This window comes from Falco cherrug, chromosome 1 (assembly GCF_023634085.1).
Source record: "Falco cherrug isolate bFalChe1 chromosome 1, bFalChe1.pri, whole genome shotgun sequence".
NCBI classification, from domain to species: Eukaryota; Metazoa; Chordata; class Aves; order Falconiformes; family Falconidae; genus Falco; species Falco cherrug.
Genome location: NC_073697.1, coordinates 5,866,863 through 5,894,676, shown reverse-complemented (window position 1 = coordinate 5,894,676; position 27,814 = coordinate 5,866,863). Strand labels below are relative to the sequence as shown.

At 39.0% G+C, this 27,814-nt stretch overlaps 1 protein-coding gene across 5 annotated transcripts in view; it reads right to left on the bottom strand.

Moving 5' to 3' along the window:
- Positions 1-27,814, bottom strand: part of AFG2A (AFG2 AAA ATPase homolog A) — a 208,668-nt gene that overhangs the window by 132,152 nt on the left and 48,702 nt on the right. For 2 of the 5 annotated variants that reach the window (XR_008730645.1, XM_055700732.1), the window contains exons 14-15: positions 22,177-22,243; positions 14,490-14,616 (exon numbers count right to left, since the gene is read on the bottom strand). The exons of 1 other annotated variant lie outside the window; for it this stretch is intronic. Coding sequence is in view for 3 of the 4 variants with exons in the window: in XM_055700732.1 (XP_055556707.1) it covers positions 14,490-14,616; positions 22,177-22,243 (194 nt within the window). In the remaining variant the exon portion in view is untranslated. The remainder of the gene's footprint in view (positions 1-14,489; positions 14,617-22,176; positions 22,244-27,814) is intronic. 2 more of the 5 variants (XM_055700731.1, XM_055700733.1) reach the window with 1 other exon arrangement.

Here is a 27,814-nt window from a genome sequence, read left to right as displayed (position 1 = left end):
TGCACACATGAGCAAAACACCGCCCCCCCCCCCCCCCAAAAAAAGAAAACACAAACACAAACCAACCCACCCAAACCAGTAGTCATTTCCCAAGCAACGAAAGCACATTATTTAGCACATGCCAGTACTGCTGAATCTAGCAAAGATGTACCTTTCATTCAAGAAATGAACCATCTAGCTTGATTTCTGTTGCATGGAACCAAACCATTATTTAAGGGTAATATCCTCTGTAGCCAATGCTTCTGGGTGAAGAATAAGGTTTGCACTCTAGCTCCCCCAGGCAATGCCTTGTTTCTAAGTAAAGGCAAGAAAGCTCAGAGGAGCACAAGCAATAGAAATAAATGGTGAAATCTAGGATGAAGCCAGCTAAATTTCTTCAAACCCACTCAAATGGCATCGCCAGTGTACGAAGACAACAGAGAAGCCCCGATATCAAACCAAAATGGTACTTAAGCACTAAAACAGGTATTTAAAGACTTTAACACACTTCAGTATTAAACGCATGAAGAATAGTGTTCCAATTTTATTTAAGAAAAAAAAAAAGATAATTTTGTAAGCTAGCACAGAGTATTTACATTCCTTACTAAAACTAAAATAAATGACCATTTTATAGGTGCAGTAACGTGTTCCAAGGTGTGTGTTTGCCAATTACACACACCTCATCTGTTGACTGATGAACACACACACCTTGGCGTGTGTTCTTGCTTACATATCTCACGTGCCTCCCTGTTAAGTAATGGAATAAGGCTTGCCTTGCAAACTGGCTAATGCTGCCTCTTCTCACTCAGTGACTTCTGCAGAAAATATTCACTGCTAAGAAAAACAACTTCTGAAACACAGTTAAGCTATTTGCAATCTTAAATACTCTCTCTCTGTCTGCAAGACCCAGCTCTGTGATAACCTCCATTTTCTGTATCGCTGTCAGGCATGTGCTTTCCCCCAGACTGGGTAGGTGTTCAGCATTTTTCTGCGTGCATTGTTGCTTACTGTAAAGGCATGGTCCTTCTTACAGATTGTTTTTTCCATACCAGCTAGCTACTCTCAATGACTACCCATTTCACCATTTTCCTCTTTATAAAAACATAAGCACACTCGTGCTCTCCAGACAATGAAAAGGCATACTGTGGTATGGAGACAGCCTTCTTTTAGAATGATTTTTCTCTTCAAAAATTTTTTTGGTCAATTTTGTTTTGCTTCTACTTATTTTGCATAAATGCTGACTAGTGTACAATAGCTCTAACAGAAAGTCATGCTTTGTACAAAACAATAAATTTCTCAGCCTGCTGGAAGCCAATCTGTGATTTATTCCCTCTCCCCCACTCCCAGTCACAGGACTTAATTCCACAGAGATGTCAACACCAGGACCTGTAGCTCACCTATCACGGTCATTTCTGATAAGACAGAGCAAACACAGTGCCATGCTTATTGGTCTTCTCCCTTTCCTTTTCAAAACCAACGTACAACAGTGCAAAGGAATTAAACCACTCTTAAGCTCATTATATTGTGTGATGCTTTATCACTCATTCCTCCGTTTTCAATAAGAGTCCAACTGTGCTTGTCAGGATCCGTCTATAGATAACAGCATGTACTGGCAGAGTATAGGCCTTTCCTATGTTACCTCTCTGTTGCGACACAATACAGACCCCTTCATCTCATCTGTTTTTCCTGTATAGAATTTGCATCTCCTTTATGAGGTCTAATACCAAAGAAATGATGTAATACAGGAGCCATCATTTCTGATGAGATAGTTAGTGAAAGCAACAAGGATGAAGACTGAGGGCAAAGAACTGTCCAAGACTCTCGGGAGACTTAGCAACTGGATAATATTCAACATAAGTAAATGGAAAGCGATGAACATGGGAAATTCAATCTTTCCTTCATATATAAATGGATGGGCTGTGTGATGAATCATTACCACTTCTAGTTTTAATAGACAGTGACGAAAACTTTAGCTCAGTTCTTGGCAGCAGTCAAAAAAGTAAATCAAGTGTTAAAAATTCAGAACCACTAGTAAAAAAAGACCAAAACAGAAAGCATCATTATGCACCCATATAAACCCATGTAGCATCCACACCTTGGATGCTGTATGCAGTCCTGGTCCCTTTCTCTCAGAAAGGACATAATAGATCTGGAAAAGGTTCAGAGAAAGGCAGCAAGGATTATCAAAAACATTAAACAGTTCCTGTTTAAGGAAAAGCTCGCTCTTCTTTCATTCTGCATAGGACCACCTTGTTCACCCACTCCACTTAATCAGTGATTATGTTTTGGTGGTTTTCTGTTAAGAAAAGATTACAGATTCATAGCAAGGTAAAAGGGTGTGCATCAAGTAAAGGTAAAGCTTCAGGTTTGCACATCAGTTATTTTGAGAACCAGCTGCTTTTCCAGAAACAGAGCAGACAGACATGTGAATGGGGGCACAAAGGCACGATTTGGCATGAAAAGCATAATTCTTATTGATTTCCTGAGAGAATGTGAAAAATTACCATCAGCTGTGTCCAGAAACAGGTTCTAAAATGCCCACAATGTTGTTTTGGTTTGTCTTGTGCATGAAATATGAATGAGAAAGCCACAGTGATGCTTCACTTCATCCTCTTCCATCTGTGAAGCGATGGCTACTTTATTTGCCTTCCCTTCTCTTTAGCAGTGTTTTAGAAGGTACTACTGCAGGTGACACAGAATTGTATTCATACACAAGCCATAATGCACACGGCAGCAACAGCTGCAGCCCTCTGCATAAATAGCCCAGTGTTCCAACAAATCCAGAGGTTTATTTACCTCTGTTTATTTACCTTCATATTCCATTAGTTCTTTGTCTCTGTGTCTTCACCTGAGAAAGTCTAGTGGCAGTGACACAAGTTCTGACAACCTATTCTATCACCCTGACAACTCAGTTCCAAAACAGAGTTTTCAAAGCACAGCTCCCTGTACAGGAAAAAACAAAGTGGATTGCAGGCAGGGGAGGGAATTATAGGGGGACAGGGATGGAAAAAATCTGTTATACACAGGTCCAGCTATTGATGTGAGGTTACAGGGAAAAGATACCAGCAGCAGCGTAACTTTAACATAAATAATTTCATAATAGATTTTTTCCATTTTCTAACATTTATTTTCATAACAATTTTTTAGGTTGGAATTTTAACTTTGAGTTAGGCTATTAATGGGAGAATGGAATACATATCCTATCTGAAGTAGTGGCTAGTAAAACCAAAGAAGCTAATTTTTAGGTTTAAAAGAGGTGAGTAAACAAAGCAAGAACTGTAACAGGCATTAAGCCCCCAAAAGGAACAGTCACTTCAGATTTCCAGAACAACTGCTGAGTCCTACCAGCTACTGCCTGGCACCACTCAATGAAAATACTCATTTGACTTTCAGACCCTTACCTCTCAATTAGCTTGAAATACCTTGTAGTCTACATGTTTTTCTAGGTTATCCCCGAAATCTAGCAAACCGTTGTGATTCTGAGCCAACCTTAACAGTTGTATATACATCAAATCATACAGAGCTTCAAACAAGCTTTTGTTATTAAATTACATTGGCATATGCAACCCTGAGGTAACTCCAGTGACCTAAATAGTCATCCACCAAGTTTCCACTGTTCGTAAGACATGTTAATGTCCCATTTAGGCATGAAGAGAACCCTAGCTTTCTGCTCCTGCATGTATGCATAACAATCCTTCCACGTACCTTAGGAAAATGATATATTATGAATCAATGACCCCCAGACTGTTCCCTTTTATCTTGTGCTACATTATTATAGTACTGCCTTCATTTAGATTGATGTTAAGAACTATTTTTTTTAATAACTAAGATCTTATAGAAAGAACTTGTTTTTCCTGAACAAACCTACTATCTTTCATTGTTATATGTACTGCACATTAATGGTATTTCTGCTTATCCCTAAGTGGTATATATGTCACGTGTGCAAGACATCCAGCTTTCATCACTGATGGAGCAAATAAAAACGTAAAACTGGATCTCCTTCAACACAAAGAAAAATATAAAAAATCATCAACTAGTAGAAATTCTGCCTATGATGTCCTATTTTTTCTCTTTCCCACAGAGATTTCACAAACAAGAAAATGTTCCTAATTAACTGAATGGACTAATGATAGCATCTAATATCCATAAAGAACTTCAAGCAAAAGTTTACTAATATGCTTACTGAGAAACAAGTGCATGTCAGCTAATCCCTAAATTCAACAGCTCTTTAGAGTCCTTTACTAATGTAGAGAGCTTGATCGTATTCCAACTTGCTCATTATAAAGCTCCAAGGTTCAGAGGTTTTCTAAACTTAAAACAAAAACTGAAAAGGTCACCACCTTAAAATGTACAACCACACAATGGGACTGTACACTGGCCACCTCATCCTCCCAAGCTGCACTCTTATGATCGATACTAAACCAGTGGTGTGCACAATGCTGGGCTTTCTGTTTCACCATGACTTCCATTTTTACTGAAACAGCTTCCACCCTATTAGGAGAGAGATAAGTATCAACACTTAATACAGAAGTCACTCAACATTTCACATTATAAGATCATGCATTTAGTAGTTTATGCTGTTCTGAGTTTTGACCTTCTTGTCCTTTCCAAGCTGGCTGGCTGCCTTCAACTGATTTGTTTTGTAATGTTCCAGTCAAAACACTTCAGCTGTTGCATGTGAAGGAGACCAGGAAAAATGTTGCTTCGTTTACAATTTTTAAAAATTAATAAAAATAAAATTATTTCACCCTAACCTTTGGAAAGAGGTCTTGGAGACCTGACCACATTAGAAGGACTTGAAATATCTCAGTTTGAAAAAGCTTTGTGAGGTTTTTTGGCATTTTGCAGATACATTTTCCAAGTTTTGACCACTCAAAGACTGATCCTACCAGAGCTCAAGGAGTCTGCAGGCCATGCTGGATCCAGGCTCTCAAAACGACAGCAGGAAAATGACCTTTCCTCTTGTTGGAGTCACGTGGATCTAGTCAAGCAGGAAGAGGAGAAAAAGGACACCAGAACTGACTCCACAAGGAAGATAAGCTTGACATGAGGAGTGAACACATTGAAATCCAAGAGTCTGAATACCAGGACAAAACTCATACTTGTTAAGAAAGGACTCTAGATGTGGAAGCCTGGCTGGAAAAAGAGGATTGGGGAATCCTGGCTTGGCAGGAACGCATCCAGTGAGAAGCACAAGCACTGGGAAAAAAGTTGACATCAATTAAGTAAAAAGACTAGAAGCAAGAAACATACTGAGATTAGATTAATAGTTTGCTGAAGATCATGAAGTCCGTAAACATAGGAAATACAGACCAAGAGGATACTGCATGAAGAAAGAGCAGGCAAACTGAATAGGGAGAAACACCAAGTAAAGAATATAAGGAAAGAGTTATGCTTATGGAAAGTTGGAAGAAACGTTACCACTGAAAAAGTAATTAATCTACCCATCCTCACGTTGTCAGAAAATACCTTGGATAACAGGTAAAAGTCCCATTCTTGCACAGAAGACCCCGCAAAGAACCGCAAAGGAGTTTAATATTACTGTCAATCTGCCACCTGTTTTAAGCAAACAACTTTTCTATGGAAGATCTAGAGGGTCCTGTACTGCCGATAACCACAGATCTCAAAACAACACTACACGATGGAACCTGAATACTCCCCCAAAAAAACAGAAGTTGTTCTTCTGATTTTAAACAGTGTAAAACAAAGCCCTCAAAAGGAAATGTATTAAAGTAATTAGAGGCAATCATAACGACTTGTAAAAATATTCTAAATTAACTCAACTTAATGAATCATGCACAGCACAATGAATACCACTTTAATTAGTGTAAATACAAATTGCATTATGATGCGCATGCACAAAGGAGAACGAATTAAGATTGTACATGCAATATTACCTATGGCACTTCTTAACACACGGATGCTCGACAAACACAACATTCCCTATAATGCTATTTTAATACAGTATACACAAAAAACTACATACATACTGTGCGTTTTGCATCCACAAAGAAGAAAGCTGGGCAGAAGACCAACTGCAAAGCAAGCCCTAAACGTGTGCGTGGCTACAGCCCAAGTACCATAGTTGCAGCCGTTCCTCTAGCTTCTGCAGCTCACAGGACTACACTAACATCCTTTTCAGTGTTACTTCCATAAATATTTAAAAACCAAGACTTTTTGGAATGTCTCTTCCTTAACTGTTATCACCACCCTAATGAAGCTTATTAAATATAGTAAGAGTCATGCCATCCAACACGCTGATTGTGAAATATGCCTTGATGCGCATTGCTTATCTGCCATAAAGCCCAGTATCCCCAATTACAAGCCACCAAGGCCCTGACAGCTTCTGAGGATGCTCCCATGGGAACTGAGCCAAGCCGCATGCCTCTGGAGAGCTACTCAGCTCTACCCCTCCCTGCACAACCCGAACACTGACACAAAGCAGGAAGAGTGAATTGAAAGAATTTACAAGGAAGAGGTTATTATCACACAGACTGTTTTCAAGTAATTCAAATAGGAAGTGAAAACCCATACCTTTATAAGCACACATACAAGTTTTAGCAGTTAAAAGTTGCTGTACAGGCACATAAAACTTAGTCGTACAATCAGTGTGACTTCTCTAGTTTCGCTTTGTCACTAAACCCACATGAAGAACGGAGTTGACCTAACCCAACACTTACAAATTTATACCCAGTCTACATGTACTGCTCAAATGCACCTCATTTTTAGAGACATGATTCAATTTAACCCCATATGTTCCCTGTTACCTTACAAATACATTATAATTTCCGTGGTCCTGTTAAAACAAACCCAAACCAAACAAAAGTCCCCACCTGGTATCACAGCTAGACTCATGGAACTGAGGGATGGTGTTTACACAACAAACTTGAATCGGACAGCCTTTCGAGTTTCCCACTTTGCTGATAATCTGGAGGCTTTCTAACAGGCTGTGTTCCCCATCCGGACTTTGTGAGTCTTGGAGGTATGAATAAGAACAAACTTTGGCCCTTGGCTTTTACCTCCCCATCTTTGTACTTTTTCAAATGCAATAAATACCCTTTGATACCTTCAGTAGACAAGTTTATGAAAGTATTAGTGATGCTAAAATACATGAGTGAGTCGATGTAAGGAACGCTTTCCATTATAAAGAATAAGAGCAAGCATATTTACTTTTCTGTTCTATTTGAAGTAAAACTATTATATTTTTACATACATTGTTTAGATGTATGTTTTCACAGGCAAAACAAAGCCAAGTTATCCCAGCCCTACAGTGTATCAGTTAAAGGAGAAAATATGCAGCCCAGCAAGTTTTCCCTCCAACCCTTCTTTTCAGGCAAGTAATAAATCTTGAGTGAAAAAGTCACTGTGCTCTTCAGCTGTCACCACTAAGATTTTGTTTTTTAAAACCATAGCAGCCTTAAGGCTGATTTACTACTCAGCCCTCCACACTCTGACAATCGAATAGTTGGAAACAAAAATCACTTTTGCGCACCTGGAAATATTTTATTTGCTGCACTCATGAGAAAAAGTTCTCATCAGTGAGGAAGGAGGTGGGGGAAGGGGGAGAGAGAAATTCAGGTGAATATTAAAACCTAGTTCTTGACTTAAAGAGAAACTTCATACATATGTAGATCAGCACAGAAATTACCTCTTCATTCAGAGTGGCCAGGCTTTTCAGGGACCATGGGTTCACTATGCTGTCCAGCCCTACATCATCAACTTGGAAGTCTTGGCCAGTAAACAGCAGTGCTTATCAACTGTGTCTATTTAGTCATTTCAGTTTGGGGGCTGAAAAGAATGTGACAACTCCTACATCATTTAATTCACTCTTTTGCTCTTCATTTTTTAAAATAAACTTAGTAAGCTCTCAATCACCCTGAAGTGTAAACATCTGATATTAATAAAGGCAAAATTAGACCTTTAAGAAACACCTACTTTCCAGAGTACCTCTTTGCCCTAGTCAGAGTTGCAAGTTTAATAAGATGAAGGGTAAAAATCCAAACACATACCAGAGAAAACCAATTGATGGAAAATGTGATGGTGCCAAGATTGCAAAACTATTTTAGAATATCAGATCCTGCATGTAGTTTGATATCATTTTTCCCTAAAGCTTCACTTTCTGAAAATGTATTATATGCTCCAGAACAATCCTGTCTTCAAAAGAAATCCCACATCTTCTGTTATTTCAAAGAACCATAGTTGCACCTGGGCAAAACGATCTAAGTACTCTAGGTGCTGGCTGACTGAAAAGGAGACCCACAAAATCTCACTCTCTATTTTTAATCTCAGGGTTTTACAGGAATATGAGGAGTGCCCTTTGACAAACACCAAGGCATTTCAGCATTTAAGGTAAAAAAATAATAATTAATAGTTCAGCAGTGTAAAGACATATGGCAATTGCATTTACATACTTTGATACGTACTCTGAAATACTTTCCCACCTGTTCTATTCTTGTGATGCCTACAAAGCCCATCTACAAACAAAGGCTGATTTCAGTAATGTGATACCAGGCAGGGAAAGCAGTGTAGCAACTTAGTTATCTCTACCAGTCCTAAGGCTGGACTTCAGTAACTTAGCAGTGCCAAATTAAGTATGTAAAAAGCGTCCACTCTAAGGAGTGTTTACTTAGTACTTACTTAATCAACTGTCATAAAAGCAGTTAAGTGTCCCAGCACCATCTCTTCTAGAAAGCACCCAGTCTTGTATCCCTTGTCTTCCCAAATGTGAATGGAATCTGCACAGAAGCAAGTTATTTAATTTTATTCCTCCAGGGTCATAAAGCAGTTTAGCATAGGTAAGGCCTTCTTCCATGCACAGCTTCATTAGGAGGTTTCCCACCCAATTACTAGGGACAGAAATAATAATAATAATTATAATAGTTCTCCTTCACCATTCTTTGTACAACTTTATCTCTGCACATGTACCTGAAGCAGTAGCAGGGAGTGGTGGGATGGTTTGCTGAGAAGACGGAGCCAGACACCTCAAAGGTACACACTTGCAGCAAGCACAAGTTATCAAGCTAGACTGTTAGATACAAGGAAAAAAGCCTTCCTGGTGGAGGCGGTCAAACAGCACAGCAGGAACCCAGAAGCTATAAAACCTCCATCCTTGGAAAAACTCAAAATTCTCCTGGACCAGCCTTGAGCAAGCTCACCTAACACTGAAGCTGGTCCTGCGCAGGCAGCAGGCTGGACCAAAGACCCCCAGAGGCCCCTTCCAACCTAGTGTATTTTATGATCCTTGATCAAACGGGAGGGTGGAGGGGTGTCACAGAGGGAAACACAGCACACGACTGCTGGGTTATGTGGCTCATAACTTTACAGTCCCACACTGTACCTGGGAAAACTGAAACCCTACCAGGTCAAAGCTGTAAGAGAGGAAGAACCTTTAGTAAGATATACCTGACCAAAATGGAAATGACAAATAGGCAAGTATGTAAATAGGAAAATATAATAAATGGTAGTAAGTTAAGTTTTCACTACTGCACATGACTACTAAAGATGCCTGTAGCATCACCTGCTTTATAACAGCACATAGATTCATAGAATCATTTCGGCTGGAAAGAGCTTTAACACCATCACATCCAGCCATTAACCCAGCACTACCAAGTCCACCACCCAGCCATGTCCCTAAGTGCCACATCTATGCACCTCTTAAATACCTCCAGGGACAGTGACCCAAACACTTCCCTGGGTAGCCCGCTCCAATGCTTGACAAACCTTTCAGTGAAGAATTTTTTCCTAATATCAGTAAGTTCCTATACATATTTCCAGACAATATTGAATAAATATGCAAGATTCTTTCATATTCCTTTTAACTTGTAAAACTGCAAACTTAAATTTTTGAATGTCTTCCATAAGCCTTCAGAAAGGCAAAACTTTGATGTTTTTAAAGAGGAAAGATTATTTACTTCTGCTGCAGGCAAGAAATTATAATTTCTTTACTGATTCTGCCAAATGGCTCTATCATGCATTTTTTATTTCCATCAAAACAAGCCACTTTAAATTATGGTTGTCCATAACAACACAGTAATCACCATTTTGAGGGTCAGATCAACTTGACGAACCTCTGTTTGACTTCTCCACCCAAAAGACTCCTCCAAATCCAAATTAACCAGGGGGAAGAGAGCTTTATTCCCTTTCTTCCTGCTTGGCAATTGCTAGAAAGTACATGGGCTACAGTTTTTACTTTATTAACATAAGCAGAACAGACAACTCAGTAGTATCCATGTTGTTCTTAAACTAAATAGGCTGAATTCAAACCCAGTGGTTAACACGCTGAAGCCAACAGAGAGTATTCTAAGGAATAGCAAAACTTTCAGATGAAGGAAGAGAAGGTGGAAGAAGAAGAAAGTGAGGCTTTCTTATACATAAAAAGAATACATAAAGGCTAGAGAGCAGGAGTTTTTAAAACTCAAGATAAACATGTACAAGAGGCTGCAAAAATCCTCTGCACTGATACAATATGCAGAACACAAGTTTTTATACCAACACATAACATGCTTTGAAATAGAAAGCCAAGACCTCCTGTACTAATAAAGCATTCATAAAGATTCAGTTCTTCAGTATTCAATGTACCAGGATAGTTTCTGGTTTAAACTACATTGGAGTCCGTGAACACAGACAAAATCCAGACCACCATCAATCTAGAGACAATGGGCAACGCTGACAGCACAGCATCTCATTAATCTTCATTTGTCCTATCACATCCTGTCATTCTTATGCAAATAGCATATTTGAGGATATATCTTTTCTGCACTCCACGATAAGGAGAAGTGAAGCTGTCAGGAGCACCAGGATGTCATCCTGTACCACAGGCCATCACTTCACTCAGCGCCTCATGTTTTACATCACAGTTAATGTGTCTGACATTCAAATTTGACCCAGCAGGAGGTAGAACTATCTAATGCCACAGGAACATGCGTCTTGCTTCCTGTGCTAAAATATTCACCAAGGTCCCCAGGGATCTGACAGTCTCTCCTCTCCCTTCACTGTACCTTTGCTATTCAAGATTGAAACACTGCTTAAGAGCAAAAAAAAAAGATATCTGCAGGGGCAGGTAATGATAGCAATTCACCCTTCTCACCCAAGACATAAGCCCAGTACTAGGAAAAAACTTCCTATACTAGGAAAATAGGTTCCACTGAAAAAGAAAAAAAAAAGGACATGCAAACCCTGGTGAGTTAGTCTAGGTTTTCTTCCACAGAAATCTGTCAGACTACACCTGAAAACTTGTCCATACATATGTCTGAATACAACATTTAATTTCCAGCTAAGCAAATTATACAGTATTATAAAATATTTTATCTGAGGTTTGTGGGGATCTCTCTTGTTAGGCCAACTCATACATGGGAAAATACAGACAAGCTTTGAATCGTAAGCTACTCTATAAAATATTTTGGGTATGAAGAATCACTCCTGAGTGGGTAGAGTCACCAAAACCAAAAAGCATTTTTCCAATTATTGCTCATCAATTCTACTTACAGAACGAAAAATTAAAGGGAAGATTTTACTATTATTACTGACTCAGAGTGTTTTGTTTCTGTATCACTTTCAAAGAATGTTCAGAACATCTTGTTCCAGAGTATTTCCCTTCCAAGAGAAATCACTTTCTGTATCATACATGGCTGAAAACAGTACATGCTGGCTTTGTTTTCTTATGAAAAATAGAAGCTATCCCAAAGTATTTCCAGAATCGCATGAATAGGATGCAAAGTAGCTAAGTGCTAAAAACATGGGACACAAGGCTGGAATAATATTTCAATAGAATCATGACATCTTAAAGACATTACCTCATTAATAGACATTTCTAACAAGTCAAAACAAGTTTACCATTAAGCATAATTTTTTATATCACTACCCGAAAGCAATATACTGTAGCGTTTGCAGGGATGATGAAGTCTATCTACGCTAGGCTCAGGGGAATACCCTTAACATTTGATATTGCCATGTGCTGTTTTCAAATTAGGAAAGATTAATCATCACTTACTTGTCAGTTAAGAAGCAGACACATAAATGAAGATGCTGAATTTTTTAAGTATACAATACAAAACTCGGAAAGTGTGCATTTCTTGGCTTGAAAACCTAAAAGATAGTCACAAAGGTATACCAGACATCTTCCCACTGCCTGGAAGTAGAGAACATGGACTGCCTTGTGCCTTTATACCATATGCAAAGTTCGTGCATTAAAAATTACTGTATGGCCATCATATACCAATGAAAACAGGACACTCATTTATGGTAAGATGTAACTGAACTGATATTTCCATATAAAATGTTAAGTTGATTTAAGAAAATTTTACCTTTTCATAGGTATCACTGATCACAAAGTAAACTACAAGCCTCTACTGAAAGGTTTCCCATTAAGTGAAGTTCTCGGTACAAATGCTTTCTGGTGTCAGTCTTCTGTCTTCCAGGGGAAGAGGGGTGGGGGGGAAGAAAAAAGTGCAACTTGTGCAATGGGAATATTGCATATACCCAGGAGTAGATGGTGGCCTGGTATAGACTGTCTGATCCGGATGAAGCACCATGTGAGCAACACCAACTCAAATGTGATTCTCCAGCCCTTTTAAACCACAGTTGAAAAACCCCCTTCCTCCAGATTGATGACATTTTGCTCTGCTATTCTGTGAGTGCTTTCTACAAAGTTATTGAGTTACTTCCCCCTCCCCCCCGCTTTCTATCTTGGTAAACCCAATTTTTAATAAAAATCTAAAATATCCATTTGTGGTTTCTTCCTAATAAAATTGCTATAATCATATGGCTTGCTACTGCAGAGGGCACTGTCTTATGCAACTTTTCCCTTTTCTTTACATTTAGCGTCATCACAATTATCAGCTTTACTTGGAGAAAGAATATATAAGATATGTTGTCACCTGAACACAACTGTGCTGCTAGAAGTTCATCATACCCATAAAATTCAGATGCACAAAAGATATCAAATTTTTACCCACCATATTAAAATGAAAATTTTCAGTCCCAGGCTAAGAGGTCTGGATTTGCATCAGCAATGTAGGTACAGTTGGCATATACCTAGTAACTTCGGTTCTATCTAAAAGTTCTCAGTATTGCAAGGTGGCACCCTTAACACATGGTAGTACTGTCCCAATATTGCCAACATTTCAAATAAATACTGTCCCAGTATGCTAATATTTCAAATAAAAACTAAAATATAAGAAAACAGCACTCACTGTGGGTCCAAGAGAACTCCAGCAAAAGAGAGAATGGCAGAGAACTGCATTACCAGGTGGAAATGGAGATAACACAGTATAATGTTGAACCGACTCAGAAATTTCCCTTCTGTTCAACAACTTTTTTCAAACTCAGCTAAGTCTGACCTCAAAGAACAGTCACCACAGAAAACTGAAATCAATGTGACAAAAGCAGAATCTTTAAAATTTTAACTTTGCACAAGTGTATTTTTCACTCATGAGTTTTATCACCTTTTACAGAAAACCCTTTGCTCGTTCTACTTTGCCATGATAGGCACACAAGCGGTGTGTATGTAAGCCTTTGTCAGGAGACCATCAGCTGTGTCTTCCTTCAGTTCAGAAAGGAAGAGGCTGTGTTCTGGAGCCAAAATACAAGGGTTTTTTTTCTCAAGACTTTAGGTGTATATGAACCTTACTTTAAAAGTGTGTGCTTCATATGTATTTTATGCCTGAATGCTCCAAGACAAACAAAAAACTATTCCAGAAACAGCTTAAAATGGAAGACTTTGTTAACATTAAAAATACTCAAGAAACTCAAAAGAAATCCTAGAAGAGATCAGGAAAAATAAATTTCATTAACTTGTCATCAAATTCATGAATGTTGTGAAGGTGGAAAGTTGTGGAATAAAGAACCTTACCAACACTACAAAACATATCTTAAAGGAAATCACTTCAGACTGGTCCATCTACTGAACTTAGCTGTGAGAAGACACAGAAGTGCAGTGGATGGTTTTAAAGTGCATTGTCTAGAGGGCTGCTGGGCTGGTTTTGTGTTCAGAGGTTTTCTGCAGTAAGCGTTGCAACCTGCCCAATTTTTACAAACTTGAAATAGTCTTGTTGCTCCAGCAGAGCTGCTGCAGGATCTAAGGAGAAATTGCACTGTTTACAGTTGGAAACCATATTGCTGGCAGAAGGCTAATGGCACCAAGCAGATATTTAATCTTTTGAAAGGAAGTAACTAATGAAACCAACAAACTCCAGCAAACTCCTGCATAAACAAACATAACAGAAGCAAAAACCACAGGACGAGTTTGACAGAAACATTGTTGCAATGAGCTTAATTTAAGGAAAATTTCTTCTAAGAAACAGATACTTAAGGTTATCACAAAACATTTTGTACTGTTAAAAAAAAAAAAAAAATCTGTAGAAGGGGGAAAAAAAGCAAGGGACAATCCTTTGCCTTGTCTTCAAACTCCCACTTTTAATTGATTAGACAACAGTCCAGAAAGCAAAAGAGAATGGAATTATACCAAAATCTGGTCATCTCAACAGAATATACAGCAGTGCACCTATTTGTACCTTGTCTATCATGTCTGGTCTGTTTGTAGCTGCCAAGATTGTCACGTCCTTCAGCTGTTCTATCCCATCCATTTCCGTTAACAACTGAGCCAAGACACGGTCTGCAACATTTCCAGCACCTGAAGAGCTGATTTAATGGGGGAGGGGGGGGGGAGGGGGGGGAGAAAAGAAAAGCAGCATTAGCCTTTCCTTCCTAGAAAATTGGAGAAAGGAAAGAGTATATTGTTCTTTTTAATTTACAGGGATCCATCTTTTTATCTTAATTCTTTCTGATTTTTATTTTCACCCTCAATCCCTGAAGCAGTATGTGTCATATGAAGTGAGTAAAAGCAAATTGGAGAATCAGTCCTTCAAAGGATTTCTTGGTATTCAATAAAGCAACTAAGGGGTTTTTAACTTACTACCCTGCTACTTCGGTTGAAAACAATTTAACACACTGTGGATGTCTGGAATAAACATTTTTAAGGTAACTGAATTCATGCAGCTTTTTTATTAGTCAGACAAACTTTCATTTCTAGCACCATCCAAGTGAGTGCCTTCACCACCCCATGCAGCATAAAAAATTAGGTAGGTAGTTATTTTGCAGTGTTGCTCTACATTTTTATGTTCTCCCCATCACATGAGAATAAATTGTGTTGACCAACTGCCTCACAGTAGCACTGTCAGTCCTTTAACTCAGCTGATTTTCCAGATACCAGGAAAAAACAAGATTGAAAAACTGAACACTCCAGTCTTGAAATCATAAACATGTGAAAAAAACTAAACAGACAAGGCATAAAATATAAATGCCTAGAATAGTTTTAGTCTGGAATTAACTCTGGTAACCTTGAGGTTTATGGAAAATTTGCTCAAATTGCTTAACTATATGTAACAAAAGCATTACAGAAATAAACTCTTATTTCCATTAAAGCTTCTAATATTTCAAAAAGATTAACCAAGTGATGTACACCCTTCTTCCTTGGCAATTTTTTAACACAAATATTTGTGCATGCACATATCCACACATATAACAAAGAACGCAGAAGAGGAAGATATAGCAGAAATTTTAAATCAAAAGACCAAGCACTGACATTGTAATACATAACACATTTCATGAATGGTTGTGTTCTTTTAACATCCTTTTAATTCTGCATAGAGTCCTTATTTCTGAAACACGATAAAAATAAATAGGTGATTGCACGCTGTATGATTTTTTTTTGAATTTTTGAAAGGATACTAGACCTAAGAGATACTAGGGCCATACACAGATGACTGTAGACATTCATACATTGGCAGATGTGCTACACAAATTATGTTTATCTGTTCTTTGTAGCACCCAGCTCTATATAAACATGGGGAGGCCAGGTACAGCATAGCCAGTAGCTCATCCCAAAAGTTCCCTTTGCTGAGCAGGGGCAGGGAAGCTGAAGCAGGCTAGGGAAAGCAGCTGAGGATTGCCAGATAGCACCAAAAATGTGGTGTTTATCCACCTTTGCCAGAAACCAGGAGCCCTGCTCTTGGCACACGCCAAAAGCCTCGCTGTTTTCAACACAATCTTTCCTTGCAGACAAGCATGCACACACCTACATCTTCCTTCACCAATGTGACTGCTCTTCCACGGCTATTGGAACTATACGAGACTGCTATTCCACGGCTCCTCTGCTGCGCAAGGGAGGGCTTCATTTCTCTACCCTTAAACAGGCCCTTAAAAAAACAAACAACTAATCTCTGAATTTCTTCTGGATCCCTTTAACTCCATACTAAGAAGCAAAAAATAGTTTGATACTAAAAATGAGGCCAGGTTTCTTCCTGCAATGTACATTTTTCTGCTGTCACCCCAAACCTACATAGGATGAAGATGACTTTTAATCTCAAATTTTTTTTTTAAGTCCTTTTCAAAAAGTACGCCTAAACATTTATACAGATACACAAGTACCCTCATACACCAACACACTACATTTATCCTGCTGCACACTTGTTTCCAAAAAGAAATATTAGATTTTAAAATACAAGCATTCCGAGTATTTCCAGCAGATAGAGAATACACACATCCAGTTGCAGAGTTCCTACACATGTATTTTGCTGCAGCACTGCCATCTACCACCAGCACGCCGGCAACCGAAGTGCTTCCTAAATGTCCCAAAGCCAAAGCAACAGTAACGACTCCATCACTGCTGTAACAATCTCCCCCAAATAAATTCTCTAACTTTCCCGTCCTACAACTGGTTCTGTAATTTTCCAGTGCAAAACGGTTAACTTATCAGACGTAGTCTGGAAAATATCTTTGAGGAGCTATAATAAATTTTGGCTAACAGAACATTTAGGTTGCTAAGAAATATTAGAGAAGGGACTTGGGTTAGCCAGTTGCCAGCTTTTCGAGTTGCTGCAGCCATGTTAGAAATTCCCAAGCGATATTAGAGCATTTCTTACATACCCACAGGTCACGGTCTCGTTGACTTACAGAGGGCTGAACATGATAAAACACCTCAGGTGTCGGACAAGGATAGTAAATGCTTTTCAAAGGACACAGAACTTAAAGGAAATTAAAATCAACTTTGTAACATAAGCTAGTCTCAGTAGGGATTCAGGCCTCCCATCTTGCATAAGTTTCACATTTACTCAACTTTATACCCAGGAGATTGCACACAAGAAAAACCTAAGCAAAAGGAAAAAAAAAAAAATTATAAGACTGGGACCAAAACATTAATATTATATGAGATGATCTGAAGCTAGAAGACTTTGGGGGAGATGCTAAACTTTTTTTTTTTTTTTTTTTTTTTTTACACTATTAAGGAAACAAAGAAAAAATACTTGGTTTTAAGGAGAGGTGGCTAGAACGGATATTACACCTTTCCCCAATATAAACATTTCTCTTACAAGCATCAGACTGAAAGAAAACCTAAAAAATTAAAGATGCATATATTCTAAAGAAAACTCCCACTGTTACAAGGGAATGTACATTGCAAAGACTTCCATGCAATTGAAGCATAATCAGAAAATTGCAGTTAAGCAATCACTGATGGCATGATCTACTCAAACAATGAAGTGATATTTACCAGTACATTACTGAGGGCTTTACTACTATCTCTTAAAAGTGCAGTTAAAAACATTTTAAAACCACAGATGCGAAAAGTATAAATAATAAAAACAGTATCAAATGAAGAGGTGTCTGGGACCTATGACATCAGGAATTTCAATTTCAGTGCTTTTGTTTACATAGTTCACTAGGCTGTCATATGATGCACCATTTTTAGCACAGAGTCTCCAGCAAATTAGCTTTTGGCTTCAGAGGATACCCTATAAAAATCACAGGCAGGCACAGGTTTGCAGCGAGAGATCTCTTTACCAGCTGCTCAGAGCTGCATCAGAGCCACACCATGTACTCCGAGAGCTCTAGTGCTGCCCAAGCTGCTAATCTGAAGGGTGACACACAAGTATGCGTTTTTCCATTTTCCCATGATTTCCCAGCAAAGGTTTCAAATTAACACAGGCAGTGTTCATTAAGGCTGCCCTGGCTTTTGACGCAAACGGCAGCCAGAGAAACAAATGATGATTAACCCTCCAGTCCCACAGAGGCACTGCCAAAACCAACTTCCAGCCAAGGGGGTATCTTTGCCCCCCCCCACCATGACCTCCGCACGTTGATGTCATCATCACAACTGCATGGAAATAGTCCTCAAAAGGCACGTCCTGGTACAAACTAATTTCCTGTCAACACGCCGCCTGCAAATCCAGGCAGTCAGAATTAAGCTCCTCACATAATCCATGCAGAGCCATGTGTGCATGGGTGCGTGTATGCAAGAGCCGTGCCCTAACCAGAAATACCTTTAACTTCAAAATAAAAATGTGTGAGCAAAGAGGAGTCTGGCTGCTCCATAAAAGGGCCTGAGAATTTCAAGTAATCTCTTGTGTTGCCCTAAATTAAACACATCAGTCTGTAGGCTATGTGTTATTTTAATCTTTTTTGCCAACCCCTCTTTCTTTAAAATCCTCAGTGAAGGAGTTTTAAAGGCAAAAAATGTCTTTGCTTACTAGTTTATCAGTTAGAGCCAGATATGCAGCCCTACATGATATTTCAGCTAATCCCGAGTGTCCCACCTCCCACCAGCGTCAGACCAAGCCCACATGCACAAGCTCTTGATCAACACAGAAGTTTCCTGAATGGCAAAAGACTCTCAAGATAAGACTACCTGTGGATTATAGCAGACTACTGAAAGTGAATATGAAAAACAAAACCTGGTTTTGGTATTTTATTTTAGCTAAAGGCACTTCCAGTATATGTTTTGACAGAATAAAACATGTATTCTACAGTGTACCACTCACAATTAATCTGAATTAACTCTGGCCTTGCATGATGGAACTGAGACATTGTGAGCAACAGCTCCAAATTCAACACAGCAGGTGAGGGCTCTCCATAGCATCTTTTTTTTTTCTTATCTCCTTTGGCCTTACCCAACAACCCTTCTAACCAGCTGGACTCAGATCTCAGTGGGTATTTGACATTTCCCCTTGAACATCTTAAGCCACTCTCACGCTTCTTCCTGGGGATACAAATGCAACACAGCCTGATTCTATCACTGCATCAAGAGTACATACAGTTCACTAGCATACATAGTTCTTCAAGCCAAGAAGATTTTGTTTCTGGACATAACCAGACGTATGAAATCATCTGATTTAAATCTGTTACCCTTCTTGCTATAGGCATTTTTTTTTTTGACAACAGCTTACTTTTTGTTTTTTACATTTTTACTTATTTAACTTCCTTTTCTCTCAGCCCCCTCCCTTTATCTATCAGATTTTTTTTAATATTTAAAACTAAAAACAGTTTGAGAATGCAGTCGTTACAGTTTCACCTCATGATGAAGTTTGGTAAGCATCACCACTGCGAGCTAACGCAAACGTACACTTGCATCATTTGACAGTCTACAACATTTCCAAAACCAATGGGATGAATGTTTTTTCAGAACACCAGATGTCATTTTCATCGGAAAATGTATGTAAGTCTCAATTATAATTTAAATCCTGTAAAGGAGAACCAATGACTCTCCATCCCACCACTGACTTCAGCAGCATTGAAGCCTATCTGAACATCTTCAGAATCAGGACCTTAATTTAGTTATGCTGTTAAACTGTAGACGTGGAAATGCAGGAAATAGTCACACAGTAACATTTTGAGCACTCTTAAATTCACAGCAACTGTGAAGCTACAAAACCAGAAGGAAGTCTGGGAGGGCCCCTCTCCTGAAAAGCCCCATTTCTGCACAGATGACCCTACCTCTGGCAGATCCATGAGGTCAAAAAGGCAGACCTCAGGAGAAGTATCCAGGATAAATTACTGCAGAGGGATTAATCTCCATGCAGCTGAAATCTATAACACAGGTTTTGTGAGAAGGGAGTACAGCCTACCTTCTTTTCCAAAACATCTTATCAGGCAAGATTTACAAACAGATAAAAGCTGTCTTTATTATTCTTCACCTCCCCCCCACCCCCAACAAAAGAATTGCAATCATAATCAAAATTTAAAAGTTTTAAAAATACTTCTTCTGGATGTGATATCATCTCAAATAATTCTTTCACTGGAATGTCTGGAAATAATTTCATATCAAAACAAATGTAAAAGTCATTGACATGACAAAATGGTTGGTATCAAAAAATTAATATAGGATGAAATAGAACTCTCTGGCAGGACTCTCCACTTCTCCACAAACTACTGAGGTAAAAGGTTCTTGAAATACCAAAGCCCCCTGCCAGCACACTCCCATGCAAGAGTCGCCTCACTCACACAGTCTGAAGGATTTTTATTGAGTCTGACATTTCTGTCAGGGCTTTGCAGGAGTAACCTGTCAGCAAGGAGCACCTGCCAAGTCTGTCTTTTCAGTCCAACTGCCGTGATCATAATTAACTGTCACACTGTTTTATTTCCTTCCCTCACAAACTGGTGAAATATGGCTTTGGCAGTTCAAGGTTCTCCACAGCATTAGGGGGGAAAAAAACCCAAAACCCCAAAAAACTACTCCAATAGCATTTACCAGAAAAATAATAATTGCAGCATCTTCCCAGGTACCGAATTCCACTCAAAAATTCTGTCAGTGGGGCATTTTTTCCAGCAGAATGGACACTGCCATGCCAGTTAGAAAAAGCAGGCTCTTCCACACAGATGCACCCTGCTAAAATATTAATTCAGTCAGAATATTCTTAATCTAAAGATAGCAGAGCAAGCCCTTATGTTAACTTCGAACTTTGTTTCTCTTGAATGCTACTGGGGCTTCAAAACTCAAACTTTACTAAATATACTAGGTTTACAGAGACATGCATGTTTAGTGATGCTGTGCTGCTTATGTATTTTTTCCCTACAGCACTTTTCCCTCTCCCTCAAAAATCACAACACCTTTTACATCACCTACTCATTTCTGCTTACAAGCACAATTCCTGGTTTGAGCTAAAACTGTTATCCACAGTTACTGATGTCTCTATGTACGTGCACTCACAACAAAAGAGGTATTTCATAAAACAAAAGGCGCAGCAAGCATACCTAGGCCTAAGTGATCATTATTAAACCGCTGGGCTAAATTCACTTCTGGCACACGTATGGTACAGCTTCAGTGCATATTGATAATAAAGACCACTGCAGATATTACAGGCTTTGATGTTATTTTAAAAGTCTAGGAGAGATACACAGCATACAAATCTTCTATGTTATTAGTTAAATATTTCAGCTATTCATTAAAAAAAAAACAACACAACACCAAACACCTCTTCAGTCCTAAGATAAGAAATATTCCCCATACCAGGGAATTTTCCTGTCTGTGTCATCAGAAGAAACTCTGAAAGAAGACCATCCTCAAGCCTTCCCTCCATCAGCACCCTACAATTAGATGCTGTCATATTCTCTACGCACCTGTATCAGCTGTTACCCACTATATCGTTTCACATATTCCCTATTTCCTCAAGAGCAAAATTCAGGTACTTCAGAAGGGAAATCTCCAGAGGAAACCTGAGGAAGTCTGGGAAACTTAGAGACTGGGTAGAACATTTAGCTTTATGGTCAGCTCCAGGCCAAAAAGGTGTTTTGCCAACTGTCAGTTCGCCAAAAAAACTGCGGTTTTTAAGACATTACAAAAGCACAGAAAAATAAAAGAACTCCTAGTACTCCTTGAGCGGCCTCCTACTTGTAAGCAGGTTTCCTAAAAAGAGACGAGCTTTGTGGAAACAGGAAACTGCGCTCAGCTGTCAGCAGGTGACTTTGAAACAAATGGCCTACAGGCAGCTGCAGAAACATCCCAGATTTTCCTCCATGTTCATGCAACCAGCCTCTTCCATTTGCCCAAATTCATTATTACGGCAGCTTTCAGAAATGAGCGAAGTAGGCCCAGAAAAATGAAACACAATGAAAGGAGAGAAAAGGAGGCAAGGAGCCAGTCTGAGATGGGTTTGGAATCAACAGGCTTTCTTCCAGAGGGCTTTCCCCAAGCACATCTCCAAATCCTTAAGCACCAAGGTGGTGATCCATCAGTCATTTCCATCTGCCTGAAACTAATTGCAGATGCAGGTCCACAGAAGGCAGACATGAGAACTCACTTTCACCTGGCCCTGGCACCATCGAGCTGAAACAAGAAGGATGCTAACATAGAGTTCTCCTATTCTATTAACACTGCCTTTTAAAACAAAAACAAACAAAAACAAAAAAAAAAAAGCCCCAAACACACACCTGATGCACAGTAAATTTTCCATTTCCTTTCTTTCTGTTTTCCTCAGCACTTCTCCTCTGCGCATTCCTGGAAGTTAATCAAGTTGAACACTGTAATCAATCATGTCTACCAGCGAAGCAAGTACAGTTTAAGTTGGAAGTATAACAGACCTAGAAGTAACTAGCTAGACTGGATTTTGTTTTCATTATAACAATATTTAAGTATAAGAGGTTCCATTTCATCTGGAATAAGTTTCATTTATGAGTTTTAACTACAGTCATGTTCCCCTTGTATTTCATTTAAAATAAAGTTTAAAAAAGGCCGTCAATCATTCTAGTCCTCGCCCCACAGGCAACTGTAGCCTGCTTGGGCCCATTTAGTGTGGGTAAGCTGACCTTTCTCCATAGCCAACACCACATCGGGACCCGAAGTGATCACCACATATGCCCACTTCTGATCCCTCTAATCCTGGTATTCATTTCAACTGGGCCTCTGGCAGGAATCCAGAGAGAAGCTCAAATTCACGTCCTTGGCTGAAGCATCTTGCTGCAGGTTAACTTTGCCACAACACTGCAGAACAGGCTTACCAACATTAACAGCCTTGATTAGTCCCTCTAAACCCTCTACATTTATCCATGCATTTGAATGACTTCAAGAAAATGGTTTACAGATCCAGTCCTGCTTCCACTGATGCCAATAATCAAATCTCCGAGTTGTAATACAGGCTGGCAAAGTTACAAATTATTGGGTTTTTTAAACAAAAAGGAAGAACCACAGATTTTTAAACACATTGTGATAAAGGATTCTTGCTAGACAAGAAACATTGATGAGTTTGTTTTAAAGTTAAAGGTATTACAAACATCTAGCATAAACACACACAATCTATAGGTAATGCTATTTATTTAAATCGCTATTCCAAAGTGAATTACAAGCTTTATTGTACAATTAAATTGGTTCAAAACTTTTAACTTTTTCAGCACTCCTTGCTAGGCCTAAAATAGAAAACTGGCACTGGACATGCAGCTTTTTCCCCGGACAATACTGGATACCAAATTCAAACACTTTAAAGAATTCAGACAGTAGTCACAAAAGTTTTGAATGCCTCAACTCTCTATCATATCCAAACACAGCTCAGATACTGAAGGGAACCGGCTGACATCCCCCAATTCAGGGACAAGCAGTGCTAATGAAGCCAGAAACGCAAAGCTCTGCCTAAATGAGCCTGCTGCTAGAATTGGGTCCCTCACAACACAAGCATGGCACAGGGAAACTCCCATTTCTTTCATGTATTCTTCACTTTCTTTTGCCTTCACACAAGTAATATTAGGGTGACAGTACTTTCTCCAGCTCTGCTACCGGTAACCTACCCTGTGCAAGGTGGCTTTCTGGCTGAGAGCCTCTGTCCTACCTAATGTCCCTGCAGGGTCCAGGCTCTAGCTTTCGTTGCTAGGATGCAATACACCGACCTTCTTCATGACAGAGGCTGTCAATTACACCAGGGAATTTGCACAGATAAAAAAATGCGAAGGTATGTTCAAGCGTACAGTGTAATATGTACTGAATTGTACATAATATGTGCTAAGCTGTACAGTATAAATATGTACTAAAATATTCCAAAGAGACAGCTTGGTTTAAAAACAGGATTTATCACAGTTCCCATTTAAAGCAGAGGTGACTCAGTACAGAAGAGAAGCTGCTGTTCTTCCCAGCTTCATTATAGAAGCCTGAGGGCCTCAAAAGTTAAGACTGCAAATATTTCAATACCTAAAGTGAAAACAGTGTGTCTTTCAGAGGTTCTGAGCATTTTAAATTGTGGCTTAGGAATGTATCTATCCTGCTCCCCTTGCCACCCAGTATACAGGGTAACGTAACTCACTGGAAAAGCATCATCATATTGTAGTTTCAAGGGATTGGTATCAAAGTCCCTTCACTTTGTCACTTCTATCATCACTCCGAAAAGGTTATTCATCTACCAACTTGTTCTGGCCTATACAAGTCAATTGCAAGGTACTGATTTTGTCTCGTCTTTTTTTTGTCCTTTGAAAATGCGATTTATCAGTGTCTTTCACATCAGTCTACAATATTTCCCATCTTATGTTACAAAATGCTTTGCTTCTGAAAACCAAGAATAGGAACAAATATATCTCTTGCCCCAAAATCCTAAAAATCCTGCTTGTATAAACAATGTTCCATTTCCAAAGCAGAGACTTCTTAAGTACAGCAAACAGACTGTCTGTGCTGCATTTACACGGAGCCACGTTCATTCATCAATTTCAAGTCTAATGACCAAGACATTTCCCTCTTGGTAACCTCTAATGGCCAGAAGAATTAGGTTTTATATGGTCAGGATACCAAGGGATAACAAATACCCATAACTCTTTGCAGCTGTGCAATTTTTAAAGCCTCTCAAGCTTTGTCCAGGCAAGGGATTACTGCGAGGCAAACCCTTCTCCTCATGCAGTGCTGCATCTGGACCAGTCCTGAGGGTCTCGCTTCAGTGCAGTCTCTCCTATGAAAAGTTGTAACATCTTTCAAAAGCAAGGAGAAAGAAAAAGTTGTAGTCTGCTCATGAAAGTAAATACTAATTAGAACCACAGAGTGATGGAAAAGGCTCCATGCACCACGTAGTGCATCTCTCCCAGTGCATGACTGCTCCTCGCTGCACGTTAATCTGTGAAACGTCAGTTTTGTTTTAAAGATATCAAGCAGTAGGTTGCTGAAGCTTCTCCCATATGACTAACTGACAGCAAAGGATAATTCTCTACCAAAAGCCTTTCTGATCTGCATAAGGTTTTCCTATCTCAACCATTTTTCCTACTCAAAACTCACTGTGACACCTCTAACTTTCTAGCATCTTTTCTTCCATGGGTTTATCGTCTATTCTTTAGAACCAGTTACAGTGAATGCCTCCCTCTTTCCTTATAGTCGGTCCATTCAGCCCCAAATTTTTTTATTTTCAATTCTCTCTAACAAGCATAGCGTAAGAGAACAAAATCCAGAAACGAATACAGCTCAAACTATCTTTACCTGTTTTCATAGATAAAGATACATTGGAAACTCAAATCCATTCAGAATCACTCTCTCATCTTCTTGCATCAAGGATCTCCAGATTTGTCCATCAAGCAACTGCCCCTTACACTGAACTATTCTCCTCAGAGGTGCAGGATTATATCGTAAATCCTCTTTGAGTCTCGTATGTATCCAGCCCACATTTTTAATTCTTTGATTAATATGTATTAGCTTGTTGCCAACATGCAAATTTGGGAGGTGGGTGTGGACAGACATGAAGGAAACCCCAGGAGCTTATTTCATACAGATAGAACATATGGAACTGCTAAGCAGGCTGGGCAAGAAACAATCTTTTCAGAAATAATACATTTTGACATGGAACAATGTCAATTAACATAATTTTTGCTGACTTCAAAGTATTATTTCTTGTAACTAATAAACACACACAAATACACTGTAAAACTACTACACAAGACAGTTACATTATGTAGAGTGTTAAGATGTATTACAATTCTGAGTAATGGCTTGGAAATGTATAATAAATAAAACACCGTGGCATATCTGAATGCAGCTACAGTGTCTGCCATGGCGTAATTGATTATGCAGTGACAGACTCCACTATATGATGCAAAAGAGACATTATATTGAATGGTACAAACAAGAAAACTCCTTAGCTCTCTTCGTCTACCTGCATTACAAGTAATTACAAAGCCTGTTAGTCTGTATGTGCCTGTTGATGAGAAGGGATTGTTTAGTGATCTCTGTTTAGGGAGTAAAACAGTTGTGCTTTTGACTAAAGCTTGTGGGTTTAATCTAAACAAGTATTAATGAGTTAATGAATATTTGGCAAAGTGCTTTGTAGAGCAAAAGCATTAAGCAATTACTCAATGTTATTTCACATCTGTTATTTCAGATCTGAACTATGCATAAAACTACTCTCACAACTTAACAGTTCAGGCTTCTCTGCATCTCTGGATGTCCCGTTAAGATTGAGGAGAGGTTACCTACCCAGGAGGATTTGTGATGTAGCATATTCTGCGCAAAGTCCACAGAATCCTAACAAAGATTTAAACGGAAAGGAAAAACGTTTACAAAGCTGTATCACAGAGTGTTTTCCACTGCCAAGGCAGAGAAAACTAATTCAACCAACAGAGGGAATAGGGAGACAATATAAACAGGTGTTTCCTTGAAAACTTCAGTATGGTTAGAAATAGTACAGGAAATGGATCTCCAGAGGCCACAAATCGTTAGCATCTCTAATGCATTTGCAAATTCCTACTGTGCAAAGTCAGCCTGTAAAAAAAGGCCATTTCTAATAAGTGCCTTGTCTGGTTTCCTACACCATTTAATTTCAGATGAATTTTACGAGAACTCTGCTACATATTTTACCTCCCATCTGGTTCAGATTTGACAATGAAATATTTGTGTGTCCCACCCTGTTCTTTTTAAAGCTCCAAAACCAGATGTCTCCAGCACAACACAACTGCAGCAGGTCATACCACATTCTTCAGCAAGCTGTGCCAGGCCTACTACCCCCCACAGACAGTTCCAGGTAAGGTAAAATTGGGTTGTTTACTCCCTAAAAGAATAAAGCAAACAAACAAACGCACTCAACACCTCTAGGGCACTGTGTGAAAAGGCTGATTAAAACGTACTATAGCTTATTCTTCCAAAAGGTTTTATCTTGATGAAGTGGTGTTTCTGAAAGCTAAACACATTAAGAATTGCAGCAGGGGGAAGTATTTCCCCCCCTTCTATTGGCTTGATTCCAGCACATTTCTGCAACTTCCCTGTTGTGATAAGCAGACAGGTGTTTCAGTGGGTACCACAGAGTGGCTAACTGTTTCTAGGAAGTTTACAAGTGTCACAATTGCAGACATTGCATATGAAAAGGATGATGTTGAAGACATCTTCTACCAGGTTTTGCATTTCAAGCAGAAAATGTATTCATTTCTCAAGTTTCACAGGGCAGCTCTATGCTGCAAGCAATGCCACCTCCTGTAACATAAACAATTTATTCATGTCGCCGAAATGTTAGTATGACACCTTTCATCCTATGCTGCAGATACAAATGGCTTTTTTGCAACACAAATGAATCTGAATGGATGCTGTTGTAGCTTCTCTTCCAGACAAATGATGAAGTTGTGAAGCACCTTCAAACTGGACAAATACTTTCTACATGCACATATTTGATAGTTTTTCAGGCAAAAAAATAAAACAGAAAAAAAAGTACTTGCTCACAACAAGCAGTAGTATTTTATAAGATGTCCTCCTAGAAAAACCACTTACAAAGCCTGTCTAATTTTAAATGCTATAGTAGCAACTAAAACCTGCTATAATCCTCCTTCAGACAAGAGCTAAACATCTCTTGAAATCATCACGAAGCAAGACACGGGAAAAAACAGTATGAGCTCCTTGCACAATAACCCCTTTTTAATGTCACACATGAAAGGGCGTGAGTGTTCTCAAATCTTTTCATGAAGTTTTTCCCAGTCTGGGGAAACATTTAAACATAAGCGTAAATTTAAGCATATGAGTAGACTTCCTGGAATATATGATCTCCTTGTTATATATGATCACATTGTGTTCTTGACGAAGACACTGTATTAGGCCAGTGCAACAACCCTGGGAAAAGAAAGGAGTTAGTTA